The following is a 23,490-nucleotide window of genomic DNA, read 5'->3' on the forward strand; positions in this document are numbered from 1 at the left end:
TAGTTAGCTCACAGTGAAGCTGCAAACGTTACAAAATTACCGCCTGCTGTCAATGCAGTAGACGTTTGATAAGCGGAACTTAAAGTGAATGAAAAAATTAGTTCCATTTAGCAGGAGTTCCGTTTAGTGAGATGGAGGTGTGAAAGTGCAAACTTATGTGCGTGCAAACTCTTGATACCATTTCATTTAACTCTCTAGAAGGTGAATGTAGCTGACTGTTTTTCAGAAAGCAAGGAATTACTACAAGAGGTTTAGGCACAGCAATTGATCTGGCAACAATGAGTCGCTGCGCGCTACAAAATGCATGGATTATTTTTGTTTGAGCCCTTGCAGCGGCATCTTCACGGAGGCCAGAGGCCTCAATTTTGCGAGGGATTACAAGCCACCAAATTTAGAAGACGGCAACGCGGTAATGAAGTGCGAATAGCACGACGACGGCATGACCAAGGCGGCAGCTAGCTGAGCCCCGTAACCTCGGCGTCTTGAATTGAGACCGAACGACTGGAACAAGAACTGCGATATAGCACTCGTCGCGCTAACACAGCCACGGAGGAGGCGAAACAGTTCATTGCGACAAGCGCGGGCGGGCGCCCAGATAATGTAATGAACCTTTTTTCTAATAGCGCTCTGGGCATGCGCTGCTCTCGCCCCCAGCGACCGATCCGCCCAAATGTAAACATAACGACGCCATATTGGATTATCCAGTTGCGAACGCCCAGCTAGCTAAGTGCTGCTCCCTCTTCTGAGTCCTGAAAGCAGCAGACAAGTAGGCGCTGCGACTGCCATCGAAAAATTTCTCAGCCACCAAAACCATGCGTTGCGCCTGAGACGGCTTTTTGAAGTGCGCAAAGCAGGTGAAAAAAAAGGGGGGCGTGTTCTGGCGGTCGCCGCAAGAGGGCTACACTACTGGAAAAAGGTCTGCAATACCTATCGCGGTGGCCGCGCAGTTTCTTCACCCGCGGCAGATGCCGCTAGCTTAACGTCTGACAAGCACTTGTGACATTATCTGGCCGCGATAGGAAGCTTCGCTTCTCCTCCTATCTGATTCTTGCTCCGTGAACGCAGCTGACTACTAACGAGACGAGGCTCATGAGGCCAACGAGGTTAAAAAACAAAACAAAAATGAAATCGCCGGAACCGTTAAAAGGTTATGCTCATCCATGGCAATGATTCCTTTCCAAAGTTCCATTTCCGGTTCCGTTTACACGGCGACGCGGAAATTTTAGCTCCGATTATCGAAAGTGTTTTTACATTATCTGAGTACAAAACCAACCAACTTACAAGCTAGTGTTTCGTTTAGCGGCAATTCCGTTTGAACGATTTCCGTTTATCAAGATTATACTGTAGTCAACACACGGCCATATAGGCAGGGAGTACGGTTACAGGAAACGGCTGTAACTCACGCTTAATCAAAATTATCCTGAAACAAATTTGGGGACACTTAGCAGCTAAGACGACCCCAACATTGTGATGAGTTTCATTTACTTCTCACAATTACGAAGTTCACAGCGAAGCAGCAAATATATCTTGGGGAACAGCGCGAACTAACAGGGGTACAAATAAGAAAGAAGTAAATAGGACAAGCGCCGACTTTCAACTCTATTTATTGGAAAAGGCGTCGTAACTACTTATACATGCACAGAATCCTCCTCCCCCACGCCACGTGCTCACACCCGCCAATGACATACTAACATGACCATGATTGGTGTGAGCACGTGGCGTGGGGGAGGAGGATCCTGTGCATGTATAAATAGTTACGACGCCTTTTCCAATGAATAGAGTGGAAAGTCGGCGCTTGTCCTATTTACTTCTTTCTTATTTGTGTCCCTGTTTGTTCGCGCTGCTCCCCAAGATGCAAGTACACCAACTATACTCGGTTACAACTCAAGAACGGCACCACCTCATGTAGCGTATCACTCCGCCGAAGCGCCGGACCCGTGACGTCAATGCGCGTGCGTTTTGAAAGGGGTTTGCTATGAATGCGTGATATCGTCTGCCTTGTCTCACGCAGTTTGTTTGTCGTCACTGGAGTCGTTTATAAGCATATTAAGTCCAAAGAATCACGGGAACGGCTCACGCCATGTTCAAAATATTCCCAGTAACGCCCTACTTGCGCCGCGCGGAGAAACATTTGGCTACGGTGATAAGGCACAGCGGCAACTTCCGGTGCCGTTCTTAAAGGAGTGCTGACACGAAAATTTTATGTTCCACTTTTATTGTTCTTATCGATGCTTAAGGGTCTGGCGAACCCGAAACAGCACTTTAAATACTTCAACGCGCGATAATTAATTACATTGAACGGCCTGAAAATCGTTTGTGTCAAATTGCCGCGCTTTCATCCCGAAAGGCGCATATGACAGAATCCCGGCATGACCTCACCGCTTTGTGCGGACGTCAAAACACTGGGGAGGTCGGTGGAGGCGTTGTTTCGACCGCGCCGCCGCCGGAGCGGAACGGCTGAGCTTCTTGAAGGTGCTAGGCCTACCATTGCGGCGGAAATTCGATGACCGCTTTCAATAAAAGTCCAGATGGCGACTTCTGTTGCGATTCCGGGCTATATTATCGCTTCCTTTCTCGTGTGTGGAGCTTTATTTTTGCCAACAGTGCCTTTCTGGGCAGCGGTTATGCCTGTAGCTCCGACTACGTGCACCCGTTCGTGAATGCACCGGCGCCCGCTCGCGGGCAGCGCGCGTGAAGTGACGTCACGAGTTTTTGACGAGCGCTGTCGCGTCACTTCTTTTTCCTCTCACGGAGTTACGTCACGGTGATGTCCATTTGCTGAGCGCCGCTTTGCGCGCTGCTCCGTTGGCGCGATTAATGAGATCCCATTGAATATGTTATTCGCGTCGCAGGCCACTCATATTTCAGCCAGGGTATTCTGTTGAGTAAAGGAAGGGAACTGTGCAGTAATATTAACGCCGAAAATTGGTGTCAGTACTCCTTTAAGTTGTCACCGAGTATAGCTCAACTCGCCACCCTTCTAAATTAGTAAATATTGTCGAGCTCAACTGCTGTCACTGCACGGGCTTCTATGACAGGAAAAAAACACACCGCCATACTTGTGACTGCTATAGAGTAAAACTCCAGTGGAAGTATGCTGAATCACGTTTTGTTTTGTGCACTTTGACTGCGCCCAGCTTCGCTAGTCATCCTTCTCAGAAGTGGAAGGGCACCGATTTTTTTTTTGTTCAATCTAGTTGAGCGCTGTCGAATAACGCTGACGAAACCACTGTGACAAATTTTGCTCCATTATGAATTGACGATGGCAACTGTGCTACCTGAAATCAGCAACCACACATTATGAATTAGCCGCGGCACTGACGTAAATTTGTTCTCGTTCTTTAGTTGCAAAAGATGAGGAGCACAATTGCATACCCGGAGTGGCTACTAAATACTACCAGTATTAACGAGTTCTACAAATACGTGAGTACTTCTAAGCTTCCCAAATTGTGCCGGTCCATTCTGCCAAAAGGTTGCGCAAAGTCACCGGTGGCTAACGTAGAGATCCACATTCAAAGAAAATGTGCTGTGTCTCTTATCAAAGCACTTCATTCTCTTTAAAGGGGCCATGCAGACAAAATACAAGCTTGTTTTGTTAAAAAGATTTCGTGTTTTATAGTGCCACCAGCACTTGTCCGGCAGCAAACGATGCCACGGAATTAATCAATACCCGCCTTACCAGCCCACCCTGTAGCTATAGGCCGCCCTGGCTGTACCATCAAGTGACCGACAACCGGCCTCTCATTCGACTCCACAGTCTCTCGATGGGAAACGCAGTCGAGCAATCCGCGGGCGTGCCATTACTAGCGACTGCGAATCTGCCCCAGGTTGTAGAGGCATTTGTGGACGCTGGGGCGCAAGACGGCGTTTCAACTGCAGCGATCGTATGCCCCTCTCATCCAGAAGCAAACCAAAACTGTGCTTATGAAACACTCCGCACCTGGCCTTCTATGCTGGCGGAGCTTACAGCCATCCGGGACGGACTGCAAGCTCTCCTACCGACACTTCTTGAAGCTCCTGGAAGTTTTACGGCACAAATTTACACGGACTCAACGGCGGCCATACGGGATTTTCGACGTGTAGCCTCCAACTCGTCTGTCTCAAGAGACATTCATGACCTGCTGGACACGTGGCCCTGCCCTCTCCGACTGTCGTGGATACGGCGTAATACTATCACCGCTCATATTGCGGCGGATAGTTCCTGTCACGTTACGTCGGTTCCACGGCCCCTGCCCTTGCTGACAACTGACCCACATGACCAATTGGTCCAACCAAAGGAATCTGCGTCGCGCCACACGTGCTCTCATCCCACCGGGTGGAACAGACCTTCCCAGTGGGCTCGCTCACTGGGAGGAGGTCCTGCTGCGGAGACTACGAGTTGGGGTGGCCCTCTCTCCTGCGGTAACCCGGGCGTGGCCACCGCGATACCATGCCCCGTTTTCCACGACCTGCCCCTTCTGTACGGCTTCTGCCGAAGACGCCGACACCAACCACCTGCTATGGACGTGCCCTTCACTGAGTGCAGCGAGATCCCGACACCTTCGCGGCACAGGCCTGCATCCGGGGAGACCCCCCGATCTTCAGCGATGGCTGTGGGGGCCCCACCACCGCTGTCTTCTGGACTTCATCCGGGAAACGGGTGCAAACTTGTACCTGTAGGAACTTATGCCAAAGGGCATACTGTCGCAATTAAAAAAAAAATTTAGGTTCGAATTTTGATTCTCCCGCCAAATCGTGTTTTCGCGACGTCCGCCACGCGCAATTGTCTGATTAGTGTCGCATGATGGCCGCCGCGAGAGCAGTCTGTTTTGATTTTACTTTACCGGCCAAACCGCTTCCGCTCACTGACTAGACAGCGTCACTATCAATAATTAACCGTGACTCTGGCTAGTCAGTGAGCGGAAGCGGTTTGGCCGGTTAGGTAAAATCAAGACAGACTGCTCTCGCAGCGGCCATCATGCGACACTAATTAGACAATTGCCCTGCCATGAAGCCACAAAGGCGGTTATTCAAACGAAATTCGAGTGCGGCATTAGACTCTGCCACGGCCGGACTCGGACTCTCCTCCTCCGGCGCTCCACTGCATTGTTCTCGCCGCCGCTGCGAAGGCCGTATCAACACAGCGCGCGCCGCCGCTCTAGCACGGCCATGGCTGCAGCCTTGCTTACCGTCAGTCCTCCCAGATGGCACTACAATAAGGAGCCGCGTAAGGTCCCTAGACCTTAGAGCCGCGGACCGTTGCCCGCCGTTGCTTTGTTTTTTACCGCATTTGCCACAGCTTGTTTTTGTCACGGTATATAAAGTAATCGTTTCGGGAAACATGGGGTACGCTCGGAAAACGGGGTCACGTAAGCCAACGTAGCTTATGCCAATCGGCCAGTGTCAACTCCAAAGCGGCGGACTGCTGTGCAGAAGCGTAGTGCGCCCAGTTCCAACAGCAGTGCGCATCGGCACTTCTATGTTTACGAGCATTCATTGTTTACCCCATCATTCTTACTGCTGTAAAATTAACATGCAACACATTTATACACAAATAGCTCATTGGGCAAGCTTATAAACACTGCCTAGTTTGCGTTTGCTTTTGCCGGCCTCAGCCAATTGCACAGCTGGGCATATGACATCATAGGTTCTGTTGCAGGAAATTAGCTAGTGGGCCAAATCTTTTTTTTTTTCTTAATTATATGGCTTATTTGAGCGAAGTGTGCGTTAAAAGTGGTGTTAGTATGATTCTAACGAGGCAATTTTTCGAATGAACCAAACTTGCGTTTTGTCTGCGCGGCCATTTTAAAGCGCTTCCCGAAGCTGCGCTTGTGTCCGCTACAGCTTGGCTTCGTCAAGCGTTTTGAATACGAAAAAAGGGAGGGACGAATCAATTCGCTCAAAACTCTGAGCCCATTCTCCAATAAAAGGCTCCGGAACATTGACGAAGATGTACAAAAGCACTGTGTCGGCAACATTTATTTCAGTTTGTAGCATAGCATGTCATTGGTGGAGCCATTATAGGCTATGTGCCGAGCACGCAAAGCGTAAGTTTGTTCTTAGTCCCTCAAAATGGTTGCGCCTAATAATGGCGTTGCCACTGTTTCACTTTGCGGCTGTACTGGGGAAACCATCCGCACAACCATCTGGGAAAATCACCTGGACTCGGGTGTATTCACGAACGAGCGAATAAGCATGGCTCCCTTTGTATGTATTTTGGTTAACTTCCAACCCTTCTGGGTCGACTACTGGGTTGACCACCGGGTTATACGGTCGCAGCTAGATACACCAGTAAGAATAATTGTGAGGCCAGCATAAAGGACACGTTTGGTTACATGCTTACATGTTGATAGCTAGCCACTGTTGTTTTAAACACGAAAAGAAAAAAAAATCATGTATTGGCAAGCAATGAGTTACGACATACACCTTTTTTGTTTGTTTAAGGCTCAATAATTATCAAACCGGTGGTCCCGTGGTCTGTTTCGAGTTACACCTGAAGCTGTTTTTCTGATGGCTTTGAAAACAAAACGTGTGCCCCTGCAAACAAGATATAGGATACTCAATCATTGTGTGCCTCCAACACACGCATTGTTTTTGTAACGGAGGCTTCGCTGCATGAGCACAGTGCCTTTTAGCAGCCTACATGCAGATTCTAAACGTTCTGGGGTTAAAACTTAGGATGAAGCTGTTGAATTATACTGTATCTCCAAGACCCCTGTGCAGCAGGGACTGGGAACACCTATCCGTAGTTCATATTCTAATCCAATGTAATGCACTGGACACAACACAACACAATCACTTTCCCCAGCTCTACAGCAACACCCATTGTTGCCTTTCGGTGACGACCAGCGTGTGTTTGAGTACTTATAAGAAGTTCAAATTTTAGACCTCATTTCTTATCATGCATAATCAAAAATTGGTCCTCTACACCAGCCATTACCATTGCCTTTAATTCATTTTACTGTCAGTCTTGCTTACACGTTTTAGTACCCACCCTTTAATTTTTTTCCCTCAAACCACTTCTGTTTGGCAGTGCTCGCCCCAGTTGGCCTTGCGCCATAAAAATCCAACCATCATCATCATCATCGTCATCATTTTCAATGAAGTATTAAAAATGCTGCTCCAAAAACTCCGAAACCAGCGTGTCATGTTGTTTTGAATTTGTTTGAACCCTGGTGGTCTACTTTTTCGGGCGAGAAAGCTAAAAGCTGTACCAAATTTTTACAGATACCAAAATTGAACCGTAGCACTCCTTTTGTGTCGATGTTGCGAAGCATAGCAGAGAATAACTGGAAAACAATGCTGAATGAGCTCAGGAGGCCTTACGACCCAGATAAAATGTAAGCGCTAAGACTTTATCTACAAACCTGCTTGATATACAAGCCATAAGCTTGCCATGACATATACAATAACATGACATGATATAACATAATATAAGAAATACAATCAGCCATAAAACGTGCTCACCATGAAGGGATAGTGTTTCTGTGGTACAGTGAAAGCCACAGTGAATTATTGAGTTCAGACAAGATAGCAAAAAAACAGTTCAATCGAATCTATAACCCAATTAAGACACAAAATGCTCAATATGTACAAAGATATTGTGAAGAAACATTCAGCTATTTGAACTATTTTCTAGCATATCCGGATTCAATTGTATTTGCAAAAGAGTCGACCCGGGCTTCCCCCTTTTGTGTTTAGCCTGAGCTCATTTCTGAAGCAAAACACAACTAAATTTCGCAATCATTCCCAAAGTTTGGGAAATTCTACAGCATTGCACAATTTCTGGCTTGTCATTTCAGTAGGAACTTTATTACCGAGTTATTTTACTTCCCTGCCACTATATTTTTGCGGCGAAAGATGAGAGCATGCGTACTGTCACAACGGCAAATCTACTCTCACTATGTGTGATGGCTCCGGGTTTCTCTTGAAAACAAAAATTACGATCAGAACGTAAGGATTGTACGCAAATTTATTACTCCCCCAAAAAAGGGGAACTTCAAGCTACATGTTCTTCGCCGTTAATTTTTATTCCTTGTCTTCCTACATTTAGTTGGGGCATCAGCGCAGCTATTGTGAATGCTGCATACAGTCGAGACAAAAATGAAATGGGTGAGAAACTGCATCCTTTTTGTTTCGCAACACTGAAGAGATTAGTCTAGGAACTTGATTGATCGATTGATTGATTGTGGAGTTTGACGCGCCAACGCAACGCAGGTGACGAGGTGACGAGTGGAGGGCTCCGGATTAATTTTGGCCACCTGAGGATCTTTAACCTGCACCAAATCCTTGATAACAGGGGCGTTTTCGCTTTTTGCCTCAATCAAAAAAAGCGGCTTCCGCTGCCGGGATTCGAACCCACGTTCTTGGGCTCAGCAGCACAACGGTACCCACTAAGCCACCGCGCCGAGTTAGTCTACGAACTTGTAGATTTGCATGGCGACAAATTTTGAACAAGCCATGGGTACAAATATCAATCAATCAATCAATCTGTTTATTTGGCATCTACACACTTACAGATGCCGGGAGCACGGACAAAAAGCCAATAAAGTGGCTTGACGGGGTCCGTGCCCCTTAATGTACAGGTCATGTAAAAGTGCACATTCAAATTGTAGCACAAGCTGCGCATGCATAAAATTCGCGTTTATACAATAAAATCAGCTAGCAACAACACCGCAGCACCACCGCATTTAGCGGCATAAAACGCAAACACAAATACACCCGCCCAAGATTACACTAATACTGACAACCTGCAGGGTAGAAAAACAAATTGATAAGACATGACACCTAAGGAATCGAAAAATACTGACATCACGTAGTTCGAAATACAGAAAAATACAGACAAATATGTAGGAAGACCGAAAGGGAACAAAAATTACAAATCACAGGTTATATTCCGAGTTTAGCAACGTAGGCAAAGTATAACACAGCAGCTGTTTGCCATAATTTGTTCTCGGGATGGGAACACGCCATGGTTCTGCATGACGTGTATTATGGCTGTGACTGCGGGGTGTTAAGTTTGCAATATGTAAAAAAGAAGAACTGCATCTTTTTCTTTCTTTGTGATACCGTTTAGTTAGTGTTTCATTATATAAATGCGTAACGGGACTGATATTCATAGTTTCAAAGAGTGGTCCTGTGTGCGCATCATACGTCGAGTTCGCTACTGCTCGCACAGCTTTCTTCTGTATTAAATGGAGTTTGCTAATGTTGGCATTTGTTGTGTTGCCCCACACAAGTAAGCAGTAATTGAGGTGGGAGAAAAAAAGAGAGTTGTAAATCAAAAGCTTGATTTTTTGGGGTAAGAAAAAACGCAACTTGGTAAGAATCCCAGCAGAACGCGAAAGTTTACCTACTACATTTTCAACGTGTTTGTTCCAGGTCATGGTCTCTTCAAAGTATACACCGAGACTTTTAAAGTGGGACACAGTACTCACAGCAGATGCTCCGATGTGCAGGCAACCATCAATATAGGCTTGCGAATTTTTTGGCCTAAATAGCACGGCTTTAGTTTTTGTGGTGTTAATTTGTAACGCATTGATTGTGCTCCAGGCGTTTAGCGTTGCCAGCACATCGTTGGAATCACGCAACAATCGTGTACGTTCCTTTGCCGTAAAGAATAATGTAGTGTCATCCGCGTAAATAACGAATTTTGCAGAGGTGGAAATATTCACAATGTCATTTATGTAGAGTATGAACAGTAATGGCCCAAGGATGCTTCCTTGGGGTACTCCTGAATTTAGAGGTTTACTAGCAGATATTTTATTATCAATAACAACAATCTGGCTCCGAAACTGCAGATAGCTTCGTAGCAGATCTAAGAATACACCCCTGAAACCATAATATTCAAGTTTTGTGAGCAGAGTTACATGGTTAATCCGGTCGAAAGCTTTTGAGAAGTCTACAAACACCGCTAGCGTTAGCAGCTTATTTTCAAACGACGTTAAAATTAACTCTTTTTGTGCCAGTAGCGCTGATTCCGTCGAAGACCCTTTCTTAAAACCAAATTGGGAATCGGTAATTATACTATGTTTTTCGCAGAATGTGGTCATTCTTCCTGTGATTATTTTTTCAAGGCCTTTAGAAAACACGGGTAGGACGGATATGGGCCTGTAATTAGATAACTCGTTTTTATCGCCGCCTTTAAATATCACGCTAACTTTAGCCATTTTCATACGGTCTGGAAAAACGCCGTTTGAAAGAGCAAGATTGTACACATGTGCAAGGGCAGGGCTGATTATGTCAAGCGTGTACTTCACGGGTCGTATTTGCATGTCATCGTAATCACATGACCTGCTATTGCGTAACGTACAAAAAACGGAACAGATTTCAGCGCTACTTGTAGGTGTTAAGAATGCACTTTTGCAATTTCTAGCTGCCATATATTCGACGATATGAGGGTTATGAGTACTGTTTACAATGTTGACAAAGTAATTATTAAACTCATCCGCTAGCTGCGTTCCACAGGTTGGTTTACCATTTAGCATTAGTTCTGTGCTTCGCGTGAATTCTTTTTCCCTGCCAAGTAGGGAGTTTAGTTTTTGCCATAAAACATCCGTTCGTTTCATTGCCTCCTCGTTAAAGATGTTGAAAAGGTAGTTTTGTTTAGCCTGTCTAAGACAGTTTGTGACCTTATTTCGAAAAGCCTTAAATGCCACAAGATCAGCGGGGTTCCTAGTTTTTAGAAAACGCCTATAAAGAGAATCTTTCTCTCTTATAAGCTGCAAGGATTCGGGCGTAATCCATGGCTTTCTTGATTTTCTGGAGCGCAAACGCTTGCGTGGGAAGTGTTTTTTATAGACCGATATAAATTGTGTCAGAAAGGCTTCGTAGGCAATATCCGGATCGTTTGCCGCATATACATCCTGCCAGCTTATCGTAGCTAGTTCGTTACGAAAAAGGTCTAAAGTAACTGCATTGATATCTTGGAATGTTGGGCCGGGGCTTCGTCGAGGGTGTTTCGTTTCAGTAGTGTCTGTCATCAGAAAGATAGGTAAATGGTCACTGATATTTATACCAATGGTACCAGACTCAATATTGGGGTCTTCAACGTTTGTAACGAAAACATCAATTAGTGATGCAGAATCGGGTTGAATACGAGTAGGCACAGTGACAGTGTTTACAAATGCATTCGATGTCAATATTGTTGCAAATTCACGCTGTGCTGATGTCGGAGCTAACATATTGATATTTATATCACCACCCAAAACAAGTTTTAGACGGTTTTCGTTTATCCACCCTAAAAACGCATCGATAAATGATAGGAAGGCACACATGTTCCCTCCTGGTGGCCGGTATAAAACTGAAAAAACAAGTTTTCCGCTTAGCATTGTCAGAATCTCAAAGTCATCAGTAATCACACTGAAATCGTCGATGACTTCGCAGCTAAAATTATTTTTTGCCATAAGTAATACGCCTCCCCCTCTTTTAGTCGTGCGGTTTAGGTAGTAAGTATTGTATCCGGTCATTTTAAATATATTCTGTGTTTGCTGATACCACGTTTCGGTCAGCATGACGACATCGAATACGAAGTTAAAGCTCAGAAGTAGAGCATGCAGGCTATCAGCTTTATTGCAAGCTGACTGAGTATTTACGTGAAAAAAAGATAGGCGATGTTTTTTAGCTAAATATACATGGGTAACGTCACTAGTACTCAGCTGAGAGTAAGCCATCTCGGCTTACGAAATGATTCGATGCGCGCCTGCTTACACATCAGGCTATTGAATTTTCTCTAGGTCCTGCTCGCAGGTTATGCGCAGTGTACGAGATGTGTCTGTCTTGCGGGCAAAGATTTTGCCGTCCTTTGTCCAGGCGTACTTCCAGTTTCGTTCCTTCTTCCGCGCGACAGCTTGCCCGAGCAGTTTTTTAAGAGTAGGACACAAATGCTCATTGACGAACACCGGTAAGGGTTCAGAGAAACCAAAACTGGACGCGCAGACCCGTTTCGTGCGTGCCTTCTCAATTACAGCGTCTCGCTTTGCACGTGAATGAAACTGCACAACCACATTCGGGCAACCCTGATCTTTCCTTGGTACACGATGGCACACATCGACGTCAGTTTCAGAGATCCGTTCATCGATAGCATCGCCGAGCATCCTTAGCATAGCTGGAAGATTTTCCTTGTCAACGGCCGGGAGTCCTTTGATCTCAATGTTCCTACTTCGCGAGTACTGCTCAAGGGTGGTCGTACGTTGCTCGGAGGATATCACAACTTCATTCAGCCTTTTGCATTCTGCTGCTAGATGCAAGTTCTCTTTTTTCAGCGCTGCGTTCTCTTTCTCGATTTTCGCGGAGCGCTTAGCCATTGCGTCAAACTGAGTGCTGAAGAAGTCAATAGAATTCTTTAGTTCTTTGAATTCCCTCCTCAATTCTTTCTCCATCTCTGTCCGCATGTCTCTCATTTCCTGCCTCAAGTCCTTCAAGAATTTAGCAATTTCATGGGGCATCTCGTATTGCGACATAATACAACCACAGTTTGGCAGCAGCGGAACAAAAAGCAATACGCCAGGCGGAAAAAACACGACACAAACCTGTGTTTCAAAAGCGTGGCGATTAGGGCAGTGTACTGCGGTGGCCGCTGCTGCCAAATGAAGCCCGGAAGATCACCGCAGATGCTTTTACGGTGGGGGTCGCGCCGGTCATCGATGCGCAGATTCCTCTGCGCAGGCGTCACCTCGCTGGCAACGTCAGCAGGCCAATATGGTGCTCCACACGTGGCGAAGCACTTCACAGCAAACAGGCCAAGCGAGCGGCTGCGATTGGTTCCGAGGGGCGACGAGGCAAAGCTGGTCCGGCGGAGAACGCCAAAGGCCCAGCACCACCGTAGAGCAGGATCTGTGTTTCAAAAGCGTGGCGATTAGGGCAGTGTACTGCGGTGGCCGCTGCTGCCCAATAACCGTTTGAACGGGCTTCGATTGTAATGTAATTTTGCCACGTAATTAACCGAATCATTAAAACCTTTCACAGGTATTCATTTATATATATGTGGGTGCGCAAAATTATTCCATCCAAATAGTACGAGAATCAAACATTGCTGCCTGCTGAGGCAAAAAAATGACACTCAGAAAAATGTATAGACAAAAAATGAAATCTTTTACTTTCTCTTCTACTTCTTTAAAGGGGCACTGACACAAAAATTTTGTATCTTGTTTTTTTTGTTGCGATAAGTAGCTAGTGACCTACTTATAACCTGTAGAAACCTCATTTGCTTCAGCGTGTGATTTTCAATGCGGCCAGTCGCAGTTTCGGTTTCAGCGAGTGCCGCGAAACGATGGATTTTGTGTGAACAAAGCTGACCACGTGACCGTCGGAGGGATATCACAGAGCAGAGCCGCCGTAGCACTGTCGAATCCGCATCGACGGCAGTTTCTGCGAATGCCCCCACGTACTGATCTCGTGAGGCGCTTAATTAAAAAGTGACTGTGGATGTGACGCAGGCGCTGCGAGTGCAAATGCTACCGCGGCTAAAGAACGACGCGCGACGCTCGAGACGGTGGGTGGCAAGACGCGCGCTGGGAGCAGCCGGCCGGTCTGCCTACAGGTCCGCCTACAGATGTGTTCGGCTTAGCACTGCGGCGGATATTCGAGTGCCACTCTCGTAAGCGGTGCAGATGACAATTTTTAATGCAACCCGCCATCGCATCATTAACTCCTTTCTCACGTAAGCCACCATGGTCGGGACTTGGGGACAATTTCGTGCAGCGGTAACAAGCTATCACTCGAGCTACCTGCGCCGGCCTGGGCCACTTCGCGGCCGTGGCCGCCGCCTGCACAGCGACCGTGCGGCTTTTTCGTGCCTCCGGCGCGTTTTCGCATTCAATGGTAATACACAGTAATAGAAACAGAGTGCCTGGAATCGCTGTAGAACTTTGGTCGCGGCCAGCTGCCCGATTAGCTGACGAAATCACGGCGCCTCCGCCGCCAACGATCGGGTTGTTCGTTCTCTAGAGCAGAAGCTCCGCCCTCCGGCCCTCCGATTGGAGCGGCGAGCCGCGCGAGCCGGCGCAAAACGCCGGTAGTGCGGAAGCGGCAAACACAAACTCGTGACGTGTTTGGATGTTGTTTATCTACAATTGCGCGTGGTCCTCTGCTGGCTGCTCGGTTGCGTTTCGCACACTTCAAAACTGATTTTAAATATGTTCTAGGCTGTATTCGCCGCTGATATTTTGCAGATGATGTATGTGTGTTCCCACCAATCTATCTCCGAAGTTATCTCGCCTTCAAAATTTTGTGTCAGTGCCCCTTTAATGTACTAGTGTTTTTGCGTGAAACATTTGGCCCCTGGAAACGTCTTTTGTTGGTGTTACAGAGTACCCAGCAGGAATCCTCCAGGGTGTCTTTTACCAATACGGCCTTCCACGGTAAGCTTTTGGATGCTGTAATTTTCTCAACACTGGCAACAGCACTACATATCATAAATATTTCGCATAATTTTCTGCACACAGCTACTCAAGAGTCTTTTGTACAGAAGCAGCAAAAGGTTCACGTATATGAAGACTGAACGCAATACCTCTTTTTTCAGAAAACAATGCATAGGGAGCACGAAGACAGGCACACATACACAAAATTTATTTAGTTATTTATTAATTTAGTGCTACTGTACATCCATAACAAAGTAACAAACAATGAAATTTCAAGGGTGGCATGTAAAATAAAAAAAATAAAGCTATACTTTTTATGGTAGCGAACACTTTTGGCCTGCGATCTGCCTGCGGTCGCGGCGGGAAAAGGCAGTCGTCGTTACTTATGACGCAAATTTCGCGAAAAGCCACAAAGAGTTTTCAACCATTTTATCACTCTTTTAGAGAATGCATTAAAGTGATAGTGTGTAGACGTTGAATAGGTTATGCACAAGGAAGCACCTGTATTCGCAGCCAACACCCGTTAACCATCACGCAGTTTATCATACAACTTTTAAGGATTATTCCGACCGTTTACCTTATAAAATCACGGTGGTTCTACAGTGTTTTATATCCTGCCGATCTAAACACTTTTATCGACATTTTTGCCGCCACTTAACACATTATCACAGCTGCTAGAAACATTCATTTCAAGCTGATTACGAAGCTAATGCGAATCTTTCCCACCATACTCATATACGTGATTAGTATGAAACTCTGTGGTTGGTCAGGACTGTTCTGTGGCTTGGACAGCCTAGAAGCTAATCGCGTGTACGCAAGCACCAAGTTCCTGTACAGTAAAAAGCTCTCTGGTCACAAGAACTACAAACTACACAGAACACACAAAAAAAGATAAATATTTGAGGTATTCTGTGCAGGTCCGTCAACATGGGGGCCATCGGTAGTGCTGCCGGACACGAGCTTACACATGGCTTTGATGACCAAGGTAGAATATTTACTTACAACTTATGACATATTTCTATGTTGCACGCTATTCTGCGCCAATGCTTGTAACTGCAACATAGACTAACAGTCGTACCTACATATTTTATACCCCTGTCACAAGGGCACTTTCAATTGCGATTGAAGCGAATCGCGATCGAGTTTTCGAGCGCGCTCAACGCACTGCCGCTGCTACACAGAACGTTTCAAGTTGCACCGGTTGCACTCGTGTACGCCAGATGCCACGGACAATGTACTTGCGGCCGGCGTCTGGTATATTCACGCGGTCGTAGGTATACGTAACCATGTAAATGTTACCGCATGCTTATTTGGGTCAAGTTATTTGACACAATTTGTGGCATTTGTTGAAGTTGTCACCTTCTGTGCCATTACTGAGCGGGGCCGAGAGTATCGCCACTTTCGTTCGATTGCGCTTGGAAGTTTCCATCGCGCTAGGGGAACCAGGATTGAGTTCTAGCGGAATCGGGCTCAATCGCGATTGAAACTGCCGCGTAGCAGCGCCCGATCCGGATTGAGCTCGATCCGGATCGACTCAATCGCAGTGCCCGTGTGACAGGCAACTAGGTTGTCTCAGACGGAGATGGCACGTGGCGGACACCTGGGAAATGTGTCCGACATTTTTGTACCGATGAGGAAGAAGATGCGGTCACTGACCAAGTCAAGGTAAAAACAGAGACGTTTCGGAACGTACGGGTTCCGAAATGTCTCTGTTTTTACCTTGTCATGATACCTGACCAGACGAACTTTTGTCGAACTCTTGACTACATTTTTGTACCGATTTAAAGCAAGACCCACTACACTGTCCCTTGCTTTTTCATTATTCGTGAAGGAAGCCAGTACGATGCTGACGGTCGACTAAGAGAGTGGTGGAGCAAATCTACCCGAGAAAAATTTAAGCAGAAGTCTGAATGCTTTGTGCAACAGTACGGAAGTATTTATGACAAAGAAGCCGGAATGAAGGTAAGGTCTCCTTTGTCTTTTAAAGGTACCATTGCAACGTTCGCGACAAAAGGGAATATAGGCCACTAGTCGTCCGCTATTAATTTTTGCACACACAAATAAATTTTGGTAAGCCCATTATTGTTTTGTATAGACAATGCGGGTCATGGTGAAGACTAATTTTATTCCTGAAAAAATTAGGCCGGATAAAAAAAGTAAACACGCTGTAGCTCAGTTGCGTAGCAGACTCCGACTGCCTGTTTGGTGTATTCCAGGCTGGAATAAAAATGTCATCGAGCTGGGGACCAATCGAAATGATGGCCATCTATATTTCTTTTTACAACGTGCGATGTGAAAAGCGCTTTCACTCTTGTGTAGGGGGTTTACGAATATAAGCTTCATTATAGCTTTTTCAAAGCACCAAAACTTGGTACATGCTTTTCCAAAAAAGCAATTACACAATGAGTTCTTGGTAATGTTTAGAGAGCTATAGCATTAAAACCAGCATTAGCAGGAAACTAACGTTTTCCCTTTTTGCTTCCTCCGACGTTTCTGCCTCCATGTCAAAAAATGTCTCGCTCCTGACTTCTTTTCCAAATGGGTTCATTTTGCCAAGAATCAAAGGGTGGTCTTTCACACCACTCCGGAGAGAATAGACCCACTATAACACAAGACGTCGCACATTTCCTCGTGCTCATTTACATCCCAGGAATTGATGCACCTTATTCAGTGACACTAGATGCATCGTTCTGGGCTGGGTGTCCATCCGACTGGGTCAGCAGCAACCATAAATTATGTACCGCCACATGACATTACCTGCTTGGCATACGCAGCATCTATATTCATTTCAAATTAAATGAGCATTCGCCGAGTACCTTTATAAACAGCGCAGCCTATCGAGTGTAAATGTAAAAAACTAGCATCCCAGCATTTCTTTAGAAATTGCTGAATCAGTAATTTTACGCGACCTGATAAAAAAGTGCTATATATGTGGTTAAACCCTACCAGAGTACCCTTTCTTGCTTTATTGTTGCACTTCCTTTTACTATATGGGTCTGAGGCTAACAGTCATGGTACTCTTTCAATCCAGCTCAACGGAAAAAATACGTTGGGTGAAAACATTGCAGACAACGGTGGCACTTTAGCAGCTTTCAGGGTAAGATCTTCTTTGCTCCAATCAGCAGATAATCTATTTTCAATATTAAAACGTCCTGTGGTCCAATGGGCAGCTTATGTATTTTTAGAAATTTAACAGCCTTTCTTCGAGCCCCAGTGATGCGTAGCACCCTTAATTTTATATTCATCACAAGCCTATCTACGCCCACTGCAGGGCAAAGGCCTCTCCCATTAATCTCCAATTATCTCGGTCCTGTGCTAACTGCGACCAATGTATCTCCGCAAACTTCTTGATCTCATCTGCCCGCCCAACTTTCTGCCACCCTCTGCTACGCTCGCCTTCTCTAGGGATCCACTCTGTTACCCTTAATGACCAACGGTTATCTTGTCTTGCACTCATGACCAACGGTTATCTTGCACTCAATTTAAGCTGAAGCCTTTTAGTGAGGCTCCAAGTTCTGCCTGTTGCTAATGGCTGTTGCTAATGGCTGTTGCTAATTATCGAAAATAATGAATGAGATCAAACGGGTTTCTGCTTTATAATCATCTTAGCCAACAGATGTGACAAAAATTTCTTTAACGTGTTGATGCTGCATGGTAAGCCACAGCCCGTTTATGCCACCGGAACGTATTTATACTTCACTGTGTGCTATTTATTTGAAAAATATGTAAAACTGTGTATCTCAAACTGCAGATGACACTGCAATTTGTAAACGCATTGAACCGCTATTACGAACTAACTATTCACTCGAAATATGTAAAACCGAGCATGTTCACAGGATTCCTCAGCAATTAAACGTAATAATACGTGTCACAGCAGTCCCACAATAGTATAAACCCAGGTTACGTATTCGAAAGAAACACACAAAAACATTTGCAAGTTCCCCAATTAATAAGCCACTGATAAGAAAAATGTTACACTGCTTATGGTTGTGGAGCCAAGTTAAGCATCAGGATGTAGTCCAATTCATTTTATTCTACAAGTACTAAAACAAGATTTTAAAAGATTTTAAACGAAATGCTCTCCCCAAAACACGCCTAAACATTATTAATAACATTAAATAATAAAAAGCATGATTAAGAATGCTGCAGTTAAAAATAATATAAATATCGAAGAATCTTAAAAGCCAACTCTGTCAATGTGCTTGCGAATAAAAAATGACAGTTACAGGGGATAAACAGAAAAAAAAAATCCTGGGTCATCTCCACTAACGTGAAACCTGGGGAGGGGCGAAGCATGCAGTGCGCGCCAGTGTAGCAGACTCCCGAGGTAGAACAAGTGAGCAATCGTGCGCTTGCCGAGGCGGTGGCGCCCTCTCTTGCATTGAAGCGGATTTAAGCAATTAAATGAGAGGCAGACTGGCCGTAAACTGTCTTCGTGTCACACACCTCCGCATGCTAAAAAGTATGCTTTACAGGAGAAAACCTGGCGTCTGACACCAATTTCGAGAACTGAATTTAACAAATTTTTGTAATTGATGCAATTAAATCCTGATTATTCCTGTATTTTAATTTAGTGTAAATCATGTTGTTTTTTTAACCGGTTTTATTCATTATACACTAGTTTTTTTACCATCGTTTGACAACTTGATTTACTGTGACGACATGAGACGACGACTACAGGAGACGCCGACAGCCCGAACCCCTAAGGCGCTTCGCCCCCAAAATTTTAAAACGCTTAGCAAGTTGCAAAAGTACTCAACCAACGGTAGTAACCGAAACAATGAAGTATTTCGTGTGATGGGTTAACAGATGATAAAACAACAGAAACATAAAACAAACATCAGACACACACGTCATGAGCAGCTAACACAGCAGCTGACGAGTTAAGAATGATCAGCATGAGTAGATTAGTGTGAATAAACTTTCATGAAAGAATAGCCACATTCCCACTGACATCTTTTGCTCCGTGTGCTTTACTCGGCAGGCGTATAAAAAGATCTTGAAAGAGGAATTCAAGGACACGGACACCCGACTGAAAGGATTGGAAGAGCTGTCCGGGGAAAAGCTGTTTTTCATAGCATATGCTATGGTAAGTACTTTAAAAAGGCAATGAAGACAAAATGCAAGTTTGGTTCATTTCAAAGACTGCCTCATTAGAATAACATGTGGGATAACGTACAGGATAAAAAAAATTCCCGCATTTCCCCGAGGGGAAGAATGTGAAAGTGCGAATGCACGAGTTGAATTTGCGCGGTTCGGTAATGTTCGCGAAAGAGAGATCACACACACACACACACACAACTACAAAGAAAGAAAGATGCATTTATTCACAGACACCTATTTGTGTTGTCGTTGTACTTGATTGCTAGAGCGGATCTCAGCTTTGAAATTTTGTGTCAGTACTCCTTTAAGCGGGTGCATTAGCCCTTCTCACGCCCGATTCCTGGCCAATCCCCCACGTGGGTATGTGCCATGTCAGCGGCCAGGCAGCGCGCGCCCATCTCCCCCCGTTGCTAAGGAAGACGAGGAGCGCGCGCACCCGCGGCTGTTGCTATGCGGACTACGGCGGCGGACGATTCAGGCTCGCTTAAGAAGTGCATTCGCACTTAAAAACCCCAGCTAACTTCGCTAGAGAAAGTGCTACCAGCCGTACACAAGCCTTAGCCGCATCCGAAGACTCATGCATGTGTTCCGAATACTCACACGCGGTAGACAGACTCCGGCGATCCAAGTAAGGCCTGGCAAATACAGGGTACTACATACCAGACAACACGACCGAATCTCAAAGCAGAGTCCCTAGCGCAACGGTCGCGCATCCAGCCAATACCTTCAATACCAGCCAATATTAAATTTGGCTGGTACTTGTTTACCACTTGCCCATACCTGCTTGACTGCTGGCAATTACAACTCGGGAGGAAAAATGTTTGGCAAACACGCATTACCACTCGGAGAGAGTCAACCTTAAATTTTCGCTAAACATCAAATGATAACGTGCTTCTCCGAGTCGCTTCTGTTTATTTTAATATTCGTTAACGTTTTACGTGTAGGTAATCCTTTGCAAGATGCGACTAAGACTATGCGTTAAAACTTTTTGTTCCGTATATTAATTAGACCGAAACTTGTGTTACCTATTGCATACATAAACAAGAATCGATGAAGATGTAGTGCCAGAAGCTCGACGAACGACGTACGTTTTCAAGCGCTTGCTGTTTCTTTTGAGCAGGCACGTTTTTTGGCGGGTAGAAAGAAGAAAAATGTTGGGATGTGTGAGGTTTCTTGTCATTGCGTATTAGCAGCTGCATAGCTTCATTTTTAGCAACGGAGGTAGCGTGTTCATTACCTCACAGAGCAAAATGAATGCACTCACCCGTGGCGACCGGGCATTGCCTCTGCTTCAGTTTTGCGACGTCACAGCGGCAGCCTTCAGACCTGAAAAGTCTAGAGACTGCAAGCCAGAGGAATGCTGACGTTTGCGTGATTGCTTGCTGCAATTGTGAAGTGTTACTTTAGAAGAGCTATGTATGCGCAACTTACTAAAATTCGCATCTTTGCGTACAGACATGGTGCAATATAATACGCCCAGAGAGTCTGAGGTCTCGTATCCAGTAAGACCCCCACAGCCCCGAAAACTACAGGTAAGATACACGCTCTCGTATGTCATGAGAGAATAAAAAATTATGCGCAATATCAGGGGTTTTAGTACTAAAAATATTTGTGAGAAATCATACAAGCAAGTAGACATTATCGTACATGCCAAAACAGACAGAGAGTTTCACGTGCAAGCTGTTTGTTAGAAACAATTTTTTGAAAAATGGGAAAACTTGTGGAACCATTTTACTGAAATTGCAGAATTAAAAGTTTGCCACCTTTATGGCAAATTTAACGCTTGATACATTGGTGGTCCACTCGTTAAGGTTGTGCTGTGACTCTGAAATGACATCAGTTGGTGTTTACGTCCCATCCGCCTTACAGGTAAAGCAAGGGTGTAAGAAGAGGTGAGGGCTTTAAAGGGACCCTGCAACACTCTTCGTGCAGTGCATGCAAACCTGCGCGACGTTAAGATTAGACTTCCAGGAACACCCGAACCAAATGTTACACGTGCACGTGAAGCGGTAAGCGCGCAAATCACCGTGAAAGACGCGGAAAAACCAACCGCGCTCTCTTCAATTCTCATTATGCACCCCTGGCATGGCCTCTTCGACGTCAATCGGGCCATGGCTGTCCTGGCTGTCCTATTAGCTGTCACTGGTCAACTTCGCGGCTAAATTCTGGCATTTCCTGTGACGATCAGCCGTCGTCGGCGCTGTGTATGAACCTCTTCTATGTCTGAACCTGTCCGCATGCTTTTGGTGTTTCTTTTGTTTTGAGTGCGCACAGAGTTTGAGTGACGAACTAAATATTCCACTTTCAACGAGCCCACTCGACAACAAACGTTTATTGCTGCAAAAACGGCCTACCAGCCCGAGCGCTTGCTTGCGAGCAGGCCACCATGCCTACTTTTTTGTGGCACGACCGGAAATAGACCCGTCCACGTTGCGGGGAAAAGGACGAAACTCCCCGGCCTGTGACATATGGAAGGCCTCCGAACACAACGCCATGCGCCGCCCCCCTCTCCGGGAGAGAGAGCGCAGCTTTCATCGCGTTGTCCGCGGTTGAGTTGAGTGCGAACATTTATGCGGGATTTTTCATCGCGCGTAGTTTAGGTGATAGTGAACGGATTTTCATAATTCTTGTGGGAGGAGATTGCTGGGACTTTACCCCAAAATACATTCCGAGTAGTCGATGGTAAGTGTTGCAGGGTCCCTTTAAGGATGTAAATAGTAGACACAATTTGTGCTAGAACAAAATTCTCGCTCACCCTACATTTTTTGCAACAAAAATCTATTGCCAACAATTCCGTAATTCTTTTATCAATGACATAAATTTATCGCAAACAGTATAAAAATTGAAGAGGTATCAGCGAAGATACAACCTTTGAAGGTTTTCAACCACTGTGTAAGGCCGGGTTCAGACCTGCTGCAACGGTCGTAATAACCTTAAAGAATGACATCATTTCACGTCTCAGCCAACCGAACTGCGTGACACGCCATTTTTTTATATCCATAGATCACGATATAGATTTTGCGTCGGTAGTCTGAACATAGCCTAGCGCTTGAAGGCTGCGAAATTTCTGCAAGGGTACCGAAGTGCTCAATGAGTGAATGGATGGAAATGGCACCCTCTATGATCATAACTTTGCTAGGTACAAAGGTTCGGCACTCCTGTTTTAATCTATGCTTCCGGGAGAGCTATTTTTCGTCGGCACAAAAATGCAACGGCTGAGGTGCTGAACCAAATTATTCTAATAAGTTCGTTGTGTTTTAGAGATGTGCTCATTATTGAATATATTTGAATTTACAATGATAGTATTTCAAGAAATCTTGGAACAGCTGCAACATCTTAGGTTGAATATGTGGCATTGCATTTTATAAAAAAAACGAAACTTTCCATACCCTCCCTCACTTCATTTTTTGTTTGTCAATAATCAATTTTTTTTCCAGGGTCAATATTCCATTGATGAACATTGCCGAGTTCTCAACTGCATTTAATTGCCCACCCAATTCACGAATGAATCCGAAACGAAGTGAAATGTGTGCTTTATGGTGATTATGCACCAAAAAAAAAAAAAACAGATTTCGAATGGTGTCTAGTAAAAATCGTTCACTGCAACTCATGCTGGGGAAATTGGAACGTGGGAAATAAATTCCTATATTCACAACAACACCTGTGACTCACGTGCATTTTATTGCTTTCAGGAAAAAGGGCACCTGACAACATCTGCGAGAGGCTGAAAGCTTCCCTTTCAGACATGTGTTCAGCTAAAGTTCCCACACGCACTTATTTCCCATTTTGACGTACTTGCTTGATGTTTGTTTCAGAAAACTGCTTAGACAAGATTCACCAATTCCATTTCACCATTCAACATTTGTACATTTGTGATTTCCCCAAATTGTAGTGTTGAAAAGCATACAGGACAGGTGTGTGCCGACATTTTTGGCATTTTCTGCTTCAATAAGCAACTGCTGTTGCTGTGAGCAGTACTATACCGTATGTACACGACTGTAGGTCGACCCATTTTTTTAAATTTGAAAATATGAAGTTCGGGGGTCGA

The 23,490-nt window shown here is 45.2% G+C and overlaps 1 protein-coding gene across 1 annotated transcript; it reads left to right on the top strand.

Moving 5' to 3' along the window:
* Positions 1-7,453: 7,453 nt before the first annotated feature.
* LOC144161748 (neprilysin-11-like) lies at positions 7,454-23,170 on the top strand. The gene is made up of 7 exons (XM_077692352.1): positions 7,454-8,091; positions 14,288-14,339; positions 15,257-15,324; positions 16,171-16,301; positions 17,371-17,436; positions 19,324-19,428; positions 23,135-23,170. The coding sequence occupies exons 1-7, from the start codon at positions 8,088-8,090 to the stop codon at positions 23,168-23,170; spliced, it is 462 nt and encodes a 153-aa protein (XP_077548478.1). The 5' UTR covers positions 7,454-8,087.
* The last annotated feature ends 320 nt before the right edge of the window (positions 23,171-23,490 follow it).

The sequence above is a fragment of the Haemaphysalis longicornis genome, unplaced genomic scaffold (genome assembly GCF_048455015.1).
Source record: "Haemaphysalis longicornis isolate Haplotype H1 unplaced genomic scaffold, Haemaphysalis longicornis Haplotype H1 scaffold_12, whole genome shotgun sequence".
NCBI lineage: Eukaryota > Metazoa > Arthropoda > Arachnida > Ixodida > Ixodidae > Haemaphysalis > Haemaphysalis longicornis.